General features: G+C 43.2%; 1 protein-coding gene across 1 annotated transcript in view; it reads left to right on the plus strand.

Moving 5' to 3' along the window:
• SMPD3 (sphingomyelin phosphodiesterase 3) overlaps positions 1–18419 on the plus strand; it is a 266077-nt gene that overhangs the window by 217982 nt on the left and 29676 nt on the right. The window contains exon 4 of the mRNA XM_020989278.2: positions 11827–13467. Coding sequence (XP_020844937.1) covers positions 12106–13467 — 1362 coding nt within the window. The 5' untranslated portion in view covers positions 11827–12105. The remainder of the gene's footprint in view (positions 1–11826; positions 13468–18419) is intronic.

Below are 18419 nucleotides of genomic sequence, written 5' to 3' on the forward strand. Positions count from 1 at the left end.
TATACACAAACAGCCATTCACAAAGCATCCACAAATAGTTATGTACAATAAAGAACATGTAAGCAGGCTAAAAGCCACGGGCACACTTCCTAATCTTCTCTCCTGCAGAAAATATCCTGGCTTAGGGAAAAATGAGCAAGTAGTAACAGGGCCATTTGGTCCTTCCTGATCTCTTGCCTAGAGGGTTCAAAGATCGTGGCCAACAAATCTATAAGCCCTTGGTGACTATCAATCGTTGTCATTACTGGCAGGTAATAAATCTTCATATTAGATAGATTGTATATTATTTTATAAGGAGAGAAATCAATGTACTAGGAAATCGAATATCTTGGCCATAGGAAAACTAGAGTACTGATCATTCATGTTTATATGGAACTTTAAGACTTTCATCTTTTACAACAACCCTGTATGGTAGGGAGTGTATTGTACTCTACTTTACAGGTAAAGAAACTGAGGCTCAGAGAGATTAAGGGTTACACAGGATTAAAAGTGATCTCCAACTCAAATCCAGATCTTCTGAATCTCAGCCCAGAGTTCTTTTTCCAGTGTCTCAGTCCATGCCAGAACCCATCAGGATAACTGAGGAGGGAAGGGGGAGAGGGAGAGAGCTTCTAAGGTCACTCCATCCCTTTCTTTTCCCCCATCCCCTGGTCTGGACTGTCCCAGAAACTGCCCAGGATGGCCAGGCGAGAACACTGCCACTAGGGGTTCCCTACCCACCTTGCCTTCCCCCTCACCTGGACTGCTAGACTGCTCACAGGGTTTCTGAATGACATGGCCCTCAACAATTCCTTTCTTTCTGATGAAAAGGAGGACCAACAGGCCTTCCCCTCCACCTTTCTACACCATTCCAGTAGCAGATGTGTTAAATGTTAGTACTCTTTTGCCCTGGGACAAAGCCCTGGTGGCCCTAAGCTAGTTACCCACTCAAATGACGTTAACCTAATAGAAAGTTTTCCATTTAGATTCTAGTCCTACAGCCAATTTTGGCTCCTGCCTCATTGAGTTTCATTAAACAACCTGTCTACCAGGATAAGATTTATTTGATGATTATTTAGTTACATGAGCTCCCACAAAGCAAGATCCTCAATCAGCAGAGAGGTGATTTGTAAACAGAGCTCATTCTGTTTGACTACAGAAGCAGAACTAAATTTCTCAGATACTCTCAGACAGGAGGTTGCATATCCACTGCCAGAAATCAACTCAACCTCAATCTGGTATTCCATTTCTAGGGTCAAAGGCAACAAGAAAGAAGCCTAATCAACAGGCTAGTTCTAAATTTGTGCAGACTTAAGGTTCCGTCAGATCTCACATTGCTTGTACCCTACCTCTTACAGTAATGTTTCCAGTATTTAAAGTGATTAACCTATGTAAGTAAATTTAAGATCTTGACTGCTAAGCAAAGATTTCAGAAAGAGCTCCCTCAAAATTAACAGATGGCAGAGTATCAGGCTCTTTCTATAATATAGGAACTATTTAATTTATTATCCAAGCAATATATCATTGAGTGGCTGGAAAGATACAGAGGAAAAGGCATAGGTCCTGACCTCAGAGAGCTTAAAATCTAGTCAGAGAGATGAGATACACATGAAGGAACCAATAAAGGGCTATACAATCATGCCCTTGTGTCAAAGACTCTCATGACACAAAAATTAGAAGGGTTTTCTGACTCTTCAACAAGCCAGCAAGCAGATGTCTCTATTGCCCTGTGGACTGGTCTAAATAGGATTCAACATGTGTTACCATACGTTCAGGCAGTGTTTGAGATGCCTATGAAATGCAGACAGATACCATACAAAGAGCAATCAAAAAGCATAACAGAGGAAGGTGGGGAATAATTAGGACTAATGCTACTGAATATTTCTTGATATTCTTAGTTCAAGAGAATGCTCACCCTTCTCTTCCTCCTCTGCAGAGGTGAGGACCTAGGGGTGTGGAACATTGCAAAGACTGCCAGATTCAATTGACATGTTGGTTAGTTTTGCCAAGTTGTAAAATAACACGGAGGGCATTGTCAGCAAATGTTGGAACCAGGGTATTTCATTCATTCACCCTGTCACATCAAACAAACCTCTCTTTCTCGTATACAAATCGGAAACATGTTCTTCTAGGTCTATTAAGCCACTAGCAGGGCAAGGCCATTTTCAAACTTGTGCACACTCCCCAGGGTCTAGAATAATGTTATGTACCTGGATCATAGAGTCATAGATTCAGATCTGGATGGGGTGTTGGAGAGCAAATTCACCCCCTCATTTTAAAGACGAGGAAACTGAGGCCTAGACTAGATGCTTAATAAACGTTTGTTGGATGAGAATGAATGAACCTGACTTTGGGAGTGCATAAAAGGAAAGAAAAGCTATGGCTAATAGTATTCCTTTTGCTTAGTTGACTGCCAACCCCTTATATGAGCCTTCCTGAGATAAGGGGTGATTTAGACCAGTCCTTCTCATGGAAGAAAAAATAGGAGGCATTTAGTCAGTAGAAGAAAGTGTCAGTGATGAAGTATATCTTGGTGCTTTCTTAGGTAAGCATGTAAATCTGGGGTTTATTATGCAGCGTGTGGAATCAGGCAGAACTCCGTTTCTATAAGAATGATGGGCTGGATTCCTGAACCACCAATCTTGTTTTAGATGGGTGTCTCTGTCAGCATTCCAAATCATAGATTCCCAGAGGTGAAAGGATTCTCAAAGTCATCTATTCTAACCTGTAAGTGTGAGCCCCTCTGAAAATTCCTCAACAAAAGGGTCATTCAGTAACCCCCTGTGACATGGAACTCAAAACCGAGGTAAGCCTAAACTAAGCGCAGGGAGGCAACATAGTTCAGAGGAAAGGATGCTGGATTTGGAGTCTAAGGACCTGAGTTCAAATCCTAGCCCTGCCATTTAGTAGCTATTGACCTTGGCCAAGTCCCTTAACTTGCTAGTTCTTCTTTTCCTCATCTTTGCTGGAATACGTAACCTCTGAGCCACTCTCAGCTCTAAAGCCATGATCCTAGAACCTTCTGGGGCAGCCCACTCCATTTCTGAGCAGCTGTTCTAAGGAAGTTCTTCCTTAAACTTCCACAAAACCTGCCTCTCTTCAGTCTCCCCATTGCTCCTAGCCTTGTCCTCCAGGGTCAAATCCAATCCTTCTCCATGGCAGCCCTTCTAATACTTGAACACTATGATCACGTTCTCGCGAAGTCTTTCCTTCTCAGACTCCCTTACATCTCGACACCCCTAGCTCCTTACAGAACATGGGCTTGAGTCCCCTCCCCTTCCTGATTGCCTTCCTCTGGAAACCCTCCAGTTGGCCAATATCCCTTCTAAAACATGGCACCCAGAATGGACCACTATGCTCCAGATACTGTTGCAGAGGAGAATTTCTAACAGTTGGACTTTGAAGTAACTCCCGAGTCCACAAATACCTTCTCCAGAAAGAGTCCCCAGAGAAGACACTGCCTTGTTGCATGTGAAATCTGCAAAAGCAGGATTCCTGTCTCACAAATGTCCTCAAAATACCACAAACAATGCCAGAGTTTCCAAAGCATCTGCAGCATCGTTCATTAATGAGAAAAACTGACATATGATCTATAGTTATAATTTTCCAAGACGATAGTTTTGAATCAAAAAACCTCCCCTAAAAATTAGACTTGAGGGGAGAAATAACCCTGCCTGGTGACATAGTGAAAATCCCCCTCACTGAAATGTTCCATTTTCTCACCCAGAATTATCTTTGGGTTCCATCCACACCAGATCACAGTTATACAGAGAATTGCCCATTTTCCAAGCCTTGGCTCCCCACTGGTATTAATGCTTCTCTCCCCATCAGACTCCCCAGAGCGTAATAAACATATGAACCCCAACAGCTCTGATGCATATGTACACAGTCAGATTGGAGGGTCACATACTGTTCCTTAAGCCCTGGCTCCTAAGCCCATTTAGTGCAGGCTGTCACTTTTTAAGTGAGAAAAACAGAATCTTTCCAACCCTCATGCATCGAAGGGTGAGTGTCTGTTCACTTTTGGAGGAGCAAGTAGAGAAAGCAGTCAATCTGAAGGGACAAGAGATGTGAGTTTGAGATGCAATGCTGCCCCTTGCCTTAGACAAGTTATAGTCATCCTTTCCACATCAAAGGGGTTAAGGGTACAGCACCCCGCAATCTGGAAAATCTGTGTAAAATTGTTTGGCCCTCCCTTTGTGCCAGAGAAGAAGTCTGAGTATTTTCTTTTTATTTTACGGGGTGTTTACAGTATCTTATTGTAAGATCCGGGTTAAGTATGTGATCATAGGCTCTATGTCATCTGCAGAATCCGCAAAACTCCCCCAAAATTCCCATTTAATTTCTTATGCCGACCCACAATATATCAAAACCATGGTGGGGAAAGATGCAATGTGTAAAGAATAACTGCATTTTCTCTCCGAGTCTCAGGTTCCTTATCTGCAAAAATAAAGTGAGGGTGACCCTGCGATCTGCTTCCCCCAAGGAGAATTTGAATTTTTTGAGGAAAGAGGCTATTTTTGTCTCCCCAGCACCTACCATAACGTCAGGCACACAGTAGATACTTCACAAGTGCCTTTTGGACACCTGAAAGAAAGAAGGACTTGAAAAGGTGCTGCCCACATTGCTAAAATCACAGGTCTGGACATTAAATAAAGAGGTAATAAAAGGGCGAGAAATTCCCTTCTTCTTTGGGAAGGACATGATCTCTGTAGGCCTTCCCGGCTCTCATTCCATCTTCAATGGTTTTGTACTGAACCCTAAGGTTAAGGTCACAGGGTAGGCCATCCCTTCCCCAGAAGCTAAAGGAAGGGAGCTCCATTTAGATAGCTCCGCTCTGCAGCATCGTTCACATGTGAGGAATAAACTTATACAGGAGCAGAAATAAATGTGTGAGCTTCCAGAAGTGGGTTTCAAAACTCCTAATGTTCTCCTTTTGGCAGCATGTCAGTTTTTAATCTTGCTGGAATATGAGGTGTTTGAGGGGATGGTTGGATTTTTTTTTCATAATTGATATAATTTCCCTTTTGTTCACCGAGTTCTTTCTTAGCTAAAAATAAAACCATTTCAGATAAATTTGTACCCAGGTGTCCTTCCAACACAGCGGGGTTGCGTAATCAATGGAACGGAAGTAGTGTGCTGTATTTCCAAGCCTGCTGGGGGAATCCCTTGCCTATGCGGGTCAGATAGCATCACGGGGGCCTTGAAGTCAGTGCTTGCCTTTTATATCTTAGTTCTGAATGTCGAAGAGCCAAGGCAAGGGAAGGAGGAGCACCATGGAAATGACAGGAAGGTGGTGGTCATAGCAGGAGCTAGCGTGGGGCAGCTGGGCCTCTGCCCACATACCGATATCCAGGAGAGGAGAGGAGACAGCATCAGCTGTGTGGTTGGTCCACCTTCCCACCAACTTTCTGTGCTTTCTCAACTATATCCCTCAACCACGCACAGAAGCAGGCATATCTTACATGCTCAAGACCTGAGTTTGGGCCTCAGACATATACCACCTGGGTGACTGAGGGCAAGTCTGTGAACCTCTCTTTTCCTCATCTGTAAAATGGAGCTGATAATACCTCACAGGTTTGTGAGGACCAAATGAAATAGCATGGATAAAGTGCTTTGCAAACTTTAAAGTGCTCTGCAAACTCTAGATATTATTAGGAAAATAGAATTATTAAGGATAAGGTATTGTGGCAGAGTAGAAAGAGGGCTTGCCTTAGAGTCAGAAAGCCCAGAGTTCAAGGCCTATCTCTTGAACACATACTGTGTGAATATGGGTAGGTGTTAGTGCCTCCCAGCAATTCTCCAAGACAATGCGATGTGGCCAAGTTGTTGGCCTGTGACCCTGTGATCTGCTTCCCCCAAGGAGAATTTGAATTTTTTGAGGAAAGAGGCTATTTTTGTCTCCCCAGCACCTAATGTCAGGCACACAGTAGATACTTCACAAGTGCCTTTTGGACACCTGAAAGAAAGAAGGACTTGAAAAGGTGCTGCCCACGTTGCTAAAATCACAGGTCTGGACATTAAATAAAGAGGTAATAAAAGGGCGAGAAATTCCCTTCTTCTTTGGGAAGGACAAGAAATCAAGGGGTGCTGGAAATGAAGAGGGAGGCAAAACGGTTTTTTCCTCGACAGGCAGGACCTCCCCTGGCAGTAAGAAGCAGAGCCATGGTTTGAACCCAGGCTCTCCAACTCCCTTGTATTATAGTCATTTGTACTCCTGTCTTTTCTCCTTCCTAGATTGTAAGCTCCATCAGGGCAGGGACTATTTTATCTCAAGTTTCTCTCTCTCCAAGTACGTAGCTTAGCGGAGGATTCTGCACACAGCAGGTGCCCAACACACTTTCACTGAAATGGTCAAATAAAGACAAGGAGAGAATCCAAATGTCAAACAAGTTAAAGAATTATAGCCATGAGGATCATCTCTTCCCACCTTTTCATTTTACAGGTGGGAAAACTGAGGCCCAGGCAGACCCCCCCCCCCATAGTAGCACCTGTAAAGGTATTAGCATTAGGAACCAGCCCCTCAGGCTCCAAACCCAGTCTTCATTCTGCTAGGCCAGGCTGTCCTCACACTTACGAATGACACATTTTGGAGGGGGGTTTAATTATTATTTTATAAAGCAGACTACTAAGTTATATGCTCGGGCAGCTAGGTGGAGCCACAGTGCATAGAGCACCAGCCCTGGAGTCAGGAGGGCCTGAGTTCAAATCCAACCTCCGACATTAGCTGTGTGACCTTGAGCAAGTCACTTAATCCTGTTTGCCTCAGTTTCCTCATCTGTAAAATGAAGCTGGAGAAGGAAATGGCTTGGAAGTTCTTCCTTATATTGAGACAAAATTTGTCCCACTGTAATTTGTGTAATTGATCCTACTTCTACTCTCTTGGAGTCATGCACCACAATTCTAACACTTTTCCATAGGACATCCTTCAAATGTTGGGAGACAGCTGTCATGGCCCTTCAAAGTCTTCCCTAGGCTGATCATCCCTTCTGCTAATCCTCCTGTGACAGTGGTCCTACTCCCCTGTGTCATCATGGTCACTCTCGTATAGGCACTGTCATGTTCATCAGGGTCCCTCTTAAAATGCTGTACCCTGAGCTAAATAAACACCAAACTCCAGACATAGCCTTGTGGTTCTGTGATAGATGAACAGAATCCAAGAGCTGAAAAGGACTTTGAGACATCACCTCATTCAGCCTTCCCCTCTCACCAGGTAAATGACCAACCTATCCAGGTCTGAGAGTTGCTACTTTTCTTACTCACCTCCATGCAGCTTTTATCCCTTTTATTGGGGAAAAAAAAACTTAGAAAGAATATCAGCAAAGAAATAACCCTATAATACTTAGATCCTTTCATTTTCATATACCCTTTGTTAAAAGGGTCCATAGAGGTATATAGTCCAACCTCCACCCAAATCATGATGCTCTGTGCCATGAGCACTTGCCAGGTGGTCATCTAGGCTCTGTTTGAAGACCCTCAATGACAAGGAATTCACTCTCTCTTGAAGCAATCCATTCCATTGTTGGAGAGCTCTAATTGTTGAGAAGATTCTTCCTATTTTGATCCAAAATCTTTGTCCTGTCCTGAAAAATTCTACCCACTTATCCTCATTCTGCCCTCTGAGACCAAGGAAATTAACTCTAATTCCCACTCCACAGAATCAGTGTTTATTTAGAATTATTTTTGTTACTCAGTAAAATGACTTGTAATGCCCATTAGACTATAACCAACTCCCATTGGAAAATGCCAGAATTTTTTTTTAAAAATTAATTTTTTAAGCAGAATCCCATCTGGATATTAGCATAGAACCTTTTATCCAAGTACAGGCACCTTGTTCTCATGACAGGATAGCCAAGAACAGGATCCCTAGTGGTACTACTTCCAGCAGTCCAAGTAATCTCAAGAGTTTTAAAAGATTAAAGCTAGTCAAATATTTACTGAACACCTACTGTGTGCAAAGCACAGCACCTGCTCTCAAAAAGTGTCTTCCAAACGACAATGTAAGGACTTGAGTGGTCCTAGAAGATAATTACCCAGCCTTGGCTCAGGAAAGCTTCCCTCCAGGTCTCAGCAAGTCTAAACTGAGGTAGTAGTTGGAAGAAAGCCTAGTCACGCCAGGCTCTCTGGATTAGCCAAGGACCACTGTTTCAGATGCCTCCAAATGCTTTGAAGGATAAGAAAATAAGTAACCAAGTTATCTGGAATTCCCTACCCAGCTAATATGATTGAGTTATAGTATGCCTCTTTGGGGCAGGGAAGAGGAAATGAACATTCTTCTCCATAGCAAGCCGTCCTCATTTGTAAAATGCAGGAATTGGACTAGAAAACAACAATAATAATAGCTAATATAGCTAGTAATGGCCTGAGCTCTTCCTAACTTCAGCACTCTAGCTACTGAGCCACCGAGATGGCCCCTGAGGTCTCTCTCAGCTCTCCATCCGTGATGCAGATCTCATGATCCATTTATAGCACCATATCTTCCCCTATCATAGAGGTGGCATTCCTTAAAAGGTGGCATATGGACACTGGGTCAGGGATAAAGGGCCTTCTCCATTCCTCTTTGTTTTTTGACCCCCAATACCCGAGATATTCTAAGCAACTTCTCACGTCATTTAAATCAACCCAGAGTCCGAAATATGAAACCTAAAAATGTGATTCTTCCCTTACACCTTTACAATTCTGGCACTAGACTAGTCTCTTTCATCTAAATGGCTAACAAAACATTACAAACATTACCCACAGACCAAATGGTAAATCTAATTCTTTTTTGCTTTTGCACGTAAATATCAGGGAGCTCACATGAGTATTAAGGGATGAAATCAAAATTAGGGACACAAAATAAAGAAATCTATGAGTTGGAAGAGATCTCAGAGGCCAATTAGTCTAGTATCTCTGGTCTCTGATTAAAGAGGGGGGAAACCACTACCTCCTTGGTAGCCCATTGGACAGCTCTGATTGTCAGAGAGAGGCATAACCATTGTATCATGGTTACAACTCAGAGCTTGGAGTCAAGAACTGGGTCCACACAGCTACCAAGTGTCTGAGGCCAGATTTGGATTCATGAACATGAGTCTTCCTGATTACAAACCCAGTGCTCTATCCACTGCACCACCTAGCTGCCCCCATGGAATCAGACCCCTCAAAAACACAGCATGACAGACTTTGCCAAATTCTAGAATCCATATACGTTATGTCACATTACAGTAGCCAGACAAATATATTGCTTTAAGTTTTACAAAGTACTTGACATTTTTATCTCCTGTAAGCCCCACGAGGGAAAGCTTACAGATATTGTTACACCTGTTTTGAAGATAAGAAAGCTAAGGCTTGGAAGGGTTAAGTGATTTGTCCATGGTCTCAGTTTTTAAAGATGAGAGGTGAAATTTGAACCCAGATCTCTACTAATTCCAAGTCCAACCCTCTTGCCACTATGCCATGCTGACTGAGCAACATTCCCTAGATCTACCTGTCCAGCTGCCCTGTTAAAGAAGGAAATGAGGCTGCTCTGTCATGGACTGCTCTGGATGAAACCATGCTAGTATTCAGTGAGAACTACTTCCCTTTCCAAGTGCTTACAAACCAGCCTTTGAATAGTATGTCCTTGAATTATGCCAGGAAAATTTGGCCCATAGATTGCATCACCCTCTTCCTTTTTTTGAAAATCAGAATAAAATTGGCTCTTCTCCAATTATGCAACATCTCTCATTCTATACCATCTTTCTAAGAATCACTTATGACTCAGAAATCATGGATCCAGAATGAGGGATGAATGGCTAGGCAGCAGTTTGTCTGAAAACAATCTTGGGGGGTTTGGTGGACAGCAGGCTCTGTATAAATCAGCAAGAAAGCTAACAGGTCTCAGGCTGCATCAAGAGTGGCATAGGCATAGCTTCTAGCAATAAGGAAGTGATAGACCCTGGGTCAATCCCCTTCTGGCATATTCTATTTAGCTCTGGGCCCCGAGTCTAAGAAGAGCATACAGGGAGCATGCAGGTGAGAACAGCCAGAATGACAAAGGGCTTTGAATCCATGCCATGTGGATCAGTTGAGAAAATGGGAGATGTTTAGCCTACAAGAGAGAGGCTTGGAGTGGGGGAGCAAGTCTTTGAGGGGCTGTCATGTGGAACAGCCATCCAGAAGGCAGTGAAAAGAGCATTGCTCCAGAGTCAGAGAACATGGGTTCAAATCCCGCCTCTGCCACTTACTGCCTGAGTGACCTTGAGCAGGCTACTTCATTTCCCCATCTGCAAAATGGTCTTTGAGGTTCCTTTTACTTCTAGATCTAGCAAATTTAGAATAGAGTCAGAAAATGTCCTAACAATTAAGAGGGGAATGTCCAGGAGCAGGGTAGGCTACCTATCCTCTTTATTTACATTACTCCATCCCCCCCACACATGCATCAGCAAACTTTTATTCTGTTCCTTTTAAATAAAATAGGCCTTTCTAGGGCCATATTCCATGTATGAGCCCCATCTACGAAATTGCAAAGATACCTATGTGTTCAAATTTGCCTACTAGCTTAGGCATAATTCTCTATCTAGTTTATAAAATTATCCTATTTATGCATTTGTACAAATGTATAGGCTTAAACCTGCACTGAGACTTTTGGGACACCCAGTATAAATGGCTGAGTTGGAAGGGAGCATAGAGACCATCTATAACCTCTATCCTACAATTAAAAATTGGAAGGGATAGTGGAGATCATCTGCTTTGAGCCTTTGTTTTACAGAGGAGGAAACTGAGGCCTAGAATGGAGGCATGACTGGCCCAAGGTCACATATTGTTGGAGCCAGAATTCAAACCTAGGCTTTCTGAAGCAATGCTGTACTTTTGGGGGGAGTGAGGGGAGTAAAAGGGAAGTAGTATCTAATTATGAAGCTTCCTTTCAAGCTGTCCAATAGCTTCACTCATTCTGGTTGCAGCTCCTTTAGCAAAAACCACTGAACCTATAGAGGCAGGTGTAAGAATAGGTTAATATATTCCTCATTTCTGGCCCTGGATCCTTTCTTGAATTTCTTGGAACATCATGGCGATATCACCAATATCACTGATATCACTGATCCCAAGTTATTAAATGTATATTATCATGGTATAGAAATAACTATTCTAACATCTCCATGTGGATGACAATGTGTTCTCCACATAAACACACCACCAATCTGCTCATCCAAGAACGCTTTGTCATTTTAAGATCAATTAAAAATTTGAGGAGGTGCTATGATATAGTGAAAGGAGTAACGGCTTTGGAGAAAAGATCTGAATTCAAATTCTGATTTTGCTTCTTATTTCCTGTGTGACTTTCAGCAAGTTATTCACCCTTTCCAGACCTCAGATTCCTCCTCTATGAAACAAGGGACTTACACTAAGTGAACCTCTAGGATTTCTTCTCGAGCCAATGATCTTTGTTTAAGTGATAGGATATGTGTAAAGTTGCTTTAAAGCAAACCAGAAACCTAGCAGATGTCACATTGTTAAGCCGTTTATGCTGAGAATGGAAAGAACGCGAAATAAATAATTTAACTGTGACATTTCAACCAGGTTTTTAGACCCACAGAAACCACAGAATTCACAATTGTTGGTCCCGAGAGCCCTCATCTCATCAGTTAGAATATTTTTAGCACAAGGGACTCGGTGGAGAATTTTTTTTCCTCTTGAGTGGACCAATGAATGAACAGAAATTAAAGAGAAGCTTTGATAAGCCAAAGTCCATTAAGAAATGCTCAGGGAATTGATTAAATGCCGAGTTTTAAAACTACATTTTTAAAAGCGTGCTGCTTTTCGGTGTGGCTTTTCAGACAGCTACTTAACAAACATTAAGGACAAAATTCATTTTTTTTATCTCCACAGCTCTCCCCCAGGCCATCTCTGCAGCACAGTATGGCCCCCTGTAACGAACAATGACTGACCTTGGAGGACTGCAGAGGCCCAAAGAACAGAGCGTTAGACCCCTTTTCTATGGTCTGGTTGCCCATCTTCTCTTTCACAGGTGACGACTTTCATTAGCAAACCTAGCATTGACTATCCTTCCCCACCTTCTCCCCTCACCCTCAACACACCAGCTTGGACCGCTCATCGTCCTGGACACCATGTAGTAGGGCTTCAACGGGCTGTGACGACTGAGTTGCAATGGTTTTACACACTTCCCCATTTCCCTGCTGCTGTCTGTCTATTCTGCATCGCCTTTCTTGGGCTCTGATCTGCCCATTTTACTGGCTTGTGGACAGACTTGTAGCCTCCTGGATACCAACCACCAATGAGAAGTGCCAAAGGGGCTCTCTGTGCTGGGCCCTCCGCTTCATCTTCACCACACCCATTTACTTGGCTCTCTGTACTCTGTCGATACCCAGTGCCATATTTGGGTTTCTTTTGTGGAACCCTCTCCAGCTATGCAGGCGGCCATACATCTATTCTAGGCTGGAAGACAAGAGCCAGGCCAGTGGTACTATACTTCTCAATGAATGGAAGGCCTCGGGCCCTGGGAAAAGTTTCTGTTTTGGCACTGCCAACGTCTGTCTCCTCCCTGAATGCATGGCAAGAGTGAACAATCTTTCCAACACACAAGACCGGGCCAAAGAAATTGGGCAAAGAATCCGAAATGGAGCCAGCAGGCCCCAGATCAAAATATATATAGACTCCCCAACAAACACCTCCATCAGTGCTGCGAGCTTCAGCAGTCTGGCTTCACCCCAGGGCAGCGATGGTCCCAACAAAGCTGTCAATGTGGGCATCAAGAGAACAGCATCCATGGAGTACAAGGGCGACAATGGAAGCCCAAACAACAGTGAAGAGAACAGGAGCCCCAGAGCTGGTGGTGACTCTCATGACGTCGAAGACAATGCCTGCATCATCAGGATTGGCGGAGAGGATGGCCAGCTGTCTGATCCAGAAGCCGACGGCACTGGCGACTGCCAGACGGAAACACCTCCAGAGAATAAAACCGAAGGCCAGAAGGGCCAGACACCCAACCATACGGCCAAGGAAGGGGACGCCGGGAGCTTAGACAGCTACACAGCTTCTAGAGAGTCCCTGGTGAAGGTCCGAATTGGGGAGAGCACCACGGACCAAAGCTCTGTTAACAACAAGTTGCTCCACAAGACTTCCATGCTCAAGAAGACCTCTCTGCGAAAAAAGAAGCATACGGACGAGATCTTTGACCACGAGATCTCTGCCTTCTTCCCTGCCAACTTGGACTTCCTGTGCTTGCAGGAAGTGTTTGACAAAAGAGCAGCAGGGAAATTGAAAGACCAGCTCCACCAATATTTTGAATACGTTCTGTACGATGTCGGGATCTACGGCTGCTGCTGCCCCTGCAAGATCCTGAACAGCTGCTGCCCCTGTGAGATCCTGAGCAGCTCCTGTCCCTGCAAGATCCTCAACAGTGGCCTCCTTTTTGCCAGCCGCTACCCGGTTATGGATGCTGCCTATCACTGTTACCCCAATGGAGGAGGGACCGATGCCTTTTCTTCAAAGGGAGCCTTGTTTGTTAAGGTAAGAACCTCTTCTCTCTGGGGCTTCGTCCTCTTCTGGTAGACCCCTCTGGTAAGGAAACTGTCCTCCTCCGTCTCTGCAAGGGTAACTGCATGGAATAGCATGGTACTAACCCACCAGTTGACCTAAAGCAAGTTATTTCCACTCCTCTATAAAGGGTGGACAGCCTCTAACATCATAAGAGTCTATGGCTGTGTTCTATGTGATGCCTAGGATGTTACACAAAAGATACCATGATTGGGAAATCTTTAGCCACAATGCCACCGGAAATCAGCCAAAGGGTAACTAACAAGCTAGCTCTTGTGGATGGAGTACACTCTTCCATAGCTACAGACTTAGTTTAAATGAGGATTGATAAGAAAAGCTAATGCAGATTAAAGGTAGTAAATTTGATAGATTGGAATTTCAGAGGCCTTGAAAGTCCATTAAAATTTCCCCATTAATTTGGTCCTTAATTGATGTGTTTCATTAGGCTTGTACTTCCCCAACTGCTTTCTAAAACAGGCACACACATCATTATACGGCTGCTTTGGGGGAGGCTCTGCCTACTACAATGTGGCTTCACTTTAGCAGTAACTAATTGAAATTAATAATTGTTTCTTTTAATTTAAATGCAATTGGGGGAGTTTTTAGGTCATAATAATTTGGCCATTAGGTATTGTCTTCTCACTCAACATGAGAAGTTTGTTTCTCTCCCCCCATCCCCCAATACTTTCCCAAAGTTAAATTCAAGTTTTCTCAAAGAAATATTTCTACTCTCGATTGTATAGTCAGATTTTTTTATGTCAGAGGTTAGGAGGTGCTTTTTATTATTATTAATATTTAAATTATTCTTTAGATTATCATCATTAATAAGAATTCTCTTTACAGTTACAAAGCACTTTGCTTACAGTTTCTCTTCAGTCCTCAAAATAACACTGCAAATAGAGCAAGAAATATTATTGCTATTTTACAGGTGAAGAAACTGAGGCTGACAGGTAAGATGACCTGCCCATTGTCACACTGATTAGTAAACAGCCAGGACTGTAACCCAGGTCATCTGATTCTAAATCCACAGGCTTCCCTTCTGTTACTGATTCCTTGCTATTATAATAACAATAACAATAGTAATAGTAGCCATTCATATATTGTTTTATATATAATCACCCTTTGCATACATTATCTCATCTGATCTTCACAACCATTTTTAGAGTTAGGTACTCGGGAATTCTTTTTTCTCACTTTACGATGAAAAACATGAGATTCAGGCATTGATCAGGACCCTGCAGCTAATAAATGTTAGAGGTGAGATTTGAGCCCAGGCATCTCCTGACTCTGGGACTCACACACTTTCCATCACACCGCCTTGCCTGCTTTGGCATGTTTTCCCCCCAAGGACTCTGCTAGCTTTGACTCATTCCACACATTTACATAAAGCAGGAAAGGGACAATCTATGCACCACAGAGATGAGGAAACCAGGACCCCAGAGAGAAGGGCCCTGGCCAGAATGCTGGACTAGGGAGTCAGAGGATTTGGGCTGCAGGCCTAGCTCTTCATCAAACTAGACGCGTGACCTTAGTAGATGGGTCATTGGCCTCTCTGTATCTCCGCTTCTCCATCTGTAAAATTAAGCATAGGCTAGCTTACCTGAATACAAGTTAAGATGCCTGAAGGCAGGGACTGCTCCACTGTCATCTGTGGGTAGTAGTGACAGGCAGCATGGCGGATGGCTAGAAGGCTGGCCTTGGAGTCAGGAAGACTTGGGTTTGAGTCTTAGCTGCATGACCATGGGCCGGTCAGTTGGGTTCTTAGTGTCCCAAGCCAACTCTTTAAAGATTGTAATTTATAGAGGAATTGCTCCTCTGCATCGGTGAAAGATCTCTCCACACCAGGAGTTTCCTCAACTCTGCTGAAGTCACGGGCCAGACCAAATAATCTACCATAGAGCCCAGCACAGGGCTGCACTTGGTAAATGTTTGTGGAATAAATGAACAGAATATCATGTCTAGTTCTGCAAAGCTATGTTCAATATCTCGTTGAGTTAATGACAGAGCTGATGCTAATGAGGCTTTTGTTTTCTCAGCCCAGTGCTGTGACCATCACAAATCAGCATTTTAGCTGTGCTGAAGGTTTGGGGTTACAAATTGTCACTCGAGGGAGTGGAGAACATGGCGCAGTATGTGTTTTTTGCCTTGATCAAAGAGTAGTGGAGGTCCCTCTTGAATATACATACACACACACACCACCCTCCCTCCTCAGATACCTAACTCTCATAGCAACGGCCTTCCCACTTCCCTTCAGGACACTCACCAACTCGCTGAAATGTTTCCTCAATCTTTCCACTAAAGCCTAGGGTTCGGTACTATGTGTGTAGCCCTTACTGGTTCACAGAGGGACTGGATGCCTCAGGGCCCCTCTGGGTTAGCCCAATAACTGTGTGGAAGCCCTGGACACATGACAACATGGGGCAGGGCAATAAGGGGGAAAGGTGGGCTCTTCTTTGGGAGAGCTGACAATGCCTCTGAATTTGTGTATTCTCTGTTATGAGGTCCTGAGCTTTTCACACAGAGTGTAATGTGGTGAAACCAAATTAATTCCTGCTATAACAAGATCTACTCCATCTATTTTTGCCCACCATTTGTCAGCATTTAACAGATTATATTTTGGTCGTGGCTGCCAGAATTACTTTCCCATAAAAGCAGCATTTCTTATGTAAGGCTTAGAATGGATAGTGCCCCATTAACGTGCATTCCATTAAAAAAAAAAAAGGAGCTTTCAGGGCCTGGAAGCCCCAGCGATGGAAGAGTTTGTCACTTTACCTCAGCATCACCAGGTCAGAGCACAGTCCATGTCAGTAATAATTTGAAAAGCATTTTGTCCTCTTCCCACCTGGGACTAATTCCTCAACTCTTTGGTATTTATTTTGGTAACTTATCGAGCAATTGTCTGTGGTTCCTAATGCCTCACCCCAACCCTGACCTGCCATATTGATTCAACAAACATTAAGTAAATGCCTACTATGTGCTGAGCACTGTGCCAGGTGCCAGAGATGCAAAGACAAAAGCAAAACTGATCTTTGTCCTCAAAGAACTTACAGTTTAAATAAGGAGAAACAATAGTTCCACACCCCTAGAATTCCTTTACACAGCCAACTCCTCTAGAAAATTTAAAGTATGATTATTCAGAAACATTAAACTTTCACTTGACTGTTTTAAGCCCTTCATATTATATAAGTTTTACTTATATTAAGTTTTATACAATACACATAGACAGACAGACAGAGAGTGTTTTACTACACAAGAACCAGTAATTCTTGGCTACTACTACCAAGATCAGGGAGCAGGATTTGTAAGTAACTTCAAAAGCAATACATTTAATTTCCCTTTTGAGGCAGACCCTGGAGGCCTCAGATGATACTGAGTTCTAACTCAAATTTCCTTATGGATTTGGAAACCATGTGCTCCCACAAACAAAACAAAAAAACCCCTTTCTGGTATCTTGCTTTAAAAAAGTGTTCAGACTCAGAGAAGGCACGTATGGGTCTTCCTTAAGTATTTCATATGAATTCTTCATCTATCCTGTTAGGGATGATCAGGTTAACCAAGAGAGAACATTATGATATAAAGGGTTTTGCACTGGTCTGAACACTTTCAGCCCTAAGTAGGTTCAGGTTGTCATTGGTTCCAAATGTGGGAGCTGAGAAGGGAGCCTTAATGCCTCCTAGGATCATCTAATACATCCAGGTCTGGATCCCTGGGAATCCTCCCTTTTAACACCAAACTGTTCTATGCTTCCATGTTCACAGAACCCCAGAGCTTGAAAGGATTTCTGAAGCCATCTTGTCCAACTTCTATCTGAACAGGGAAACTCTTTTATAGGAGACGAGTGTTCATTCAGTCTCTACTTGAGACCTCCCATGACGGGGGACTCATGATCCTTTGCAGTAACCCATTCTTGGACAGTTCCAATCATGAGGCTTCTTTATTTGAAGTTAGAATCAGCCTCTCAGCAATACCCTCCCTCTTTAATTCTTATCTCCATCATTCTCAGTTCTGCTCTCTCAGGCCAAGCAGAACATATCTAATCCTTCTTCCACATGACAGCCCTTCAAATACCTGAAGACAGCAGTCACATCTCTACTGCATAAGCATCCCCAGTGTCTTCAGCCAAGTATAATATCCCCGATATGGTCTGACCATGGCAGAATACAGGACTATTCCCTCCCTCATTTCTTGATGATATCCCTCCATAAATGCGGCCCAAGTTTACAATAGCTCTTCTGGCTGCTATGACACATGATTGATTCATCCTGACCTTGCAAGTCCAGTGAAATTCTAGCCATGGTTCCACCATCTTGTATTTGTGCAGTTCTCTTACAACTCAGACTTCTCATTCATTTCTATTACATTTCATCATGTTATATCAGCCCAGTATTCTAGACTGTTGAAATCATTTTGCATCCTGTTATCCAACATCTTAGGTATCAATCTCAGCTTTGTGTCACTTGCTAATTTAACGAGGGTCTGCACTAGGGTAGAAGCAATGGGAACAGAATGAAGGAAATGTAAGATACGTTTGAAGAGTAAAACTGACACAATTTGATCATTGTTTAGATATGAGATAGTCATGAGGAGAAACACCTGCCTTCAGGAAAAAAAGTGCTACGTTCATTTATGGGCATGATGCATCTAAAGTAACCTGAGTTTACCAGGTGGCAATGTCCTCGAGGCAGTTAGAGATGTGCATCTAGAAATCAGAAGAGAGATCGGGTTAGGAGATAGTGATTTGGGAAGTCATTTACATAGATGTGGTAGTTGAGGCCATGAAAGTGAATGAAGTTGCCAAGGGAGAAGAAAAGAGAATCAATCCATCAATCAATAAGCATTGATCAAGTGCTTATTGCATGCCAGGCACTATACCAAGCCTTGGGGATTCGAAGAAAAAGTACAAATGCCCCCTGCCCTCATGAAGC

The sequence above is a fragment of the Phascolarctos cinereus genome, unplaced genomic scaffold (assembly GCF_003287225.1).
Source record: "Phascolarctos cinereus isolate Bilbo 61053 unplaced genomic scaffold, phaCin_HiC Scaffold_2;HRSCAF=192, whole genome shotgun sequence".
Taxonomy (NCBI): domain Eukaryota; kingdom Metazoa; phylum Chordata; class Mammalia; order Diprotodontia; family Phascolarctidae; genus Phascolarctos; species Phascolarctos cinereus.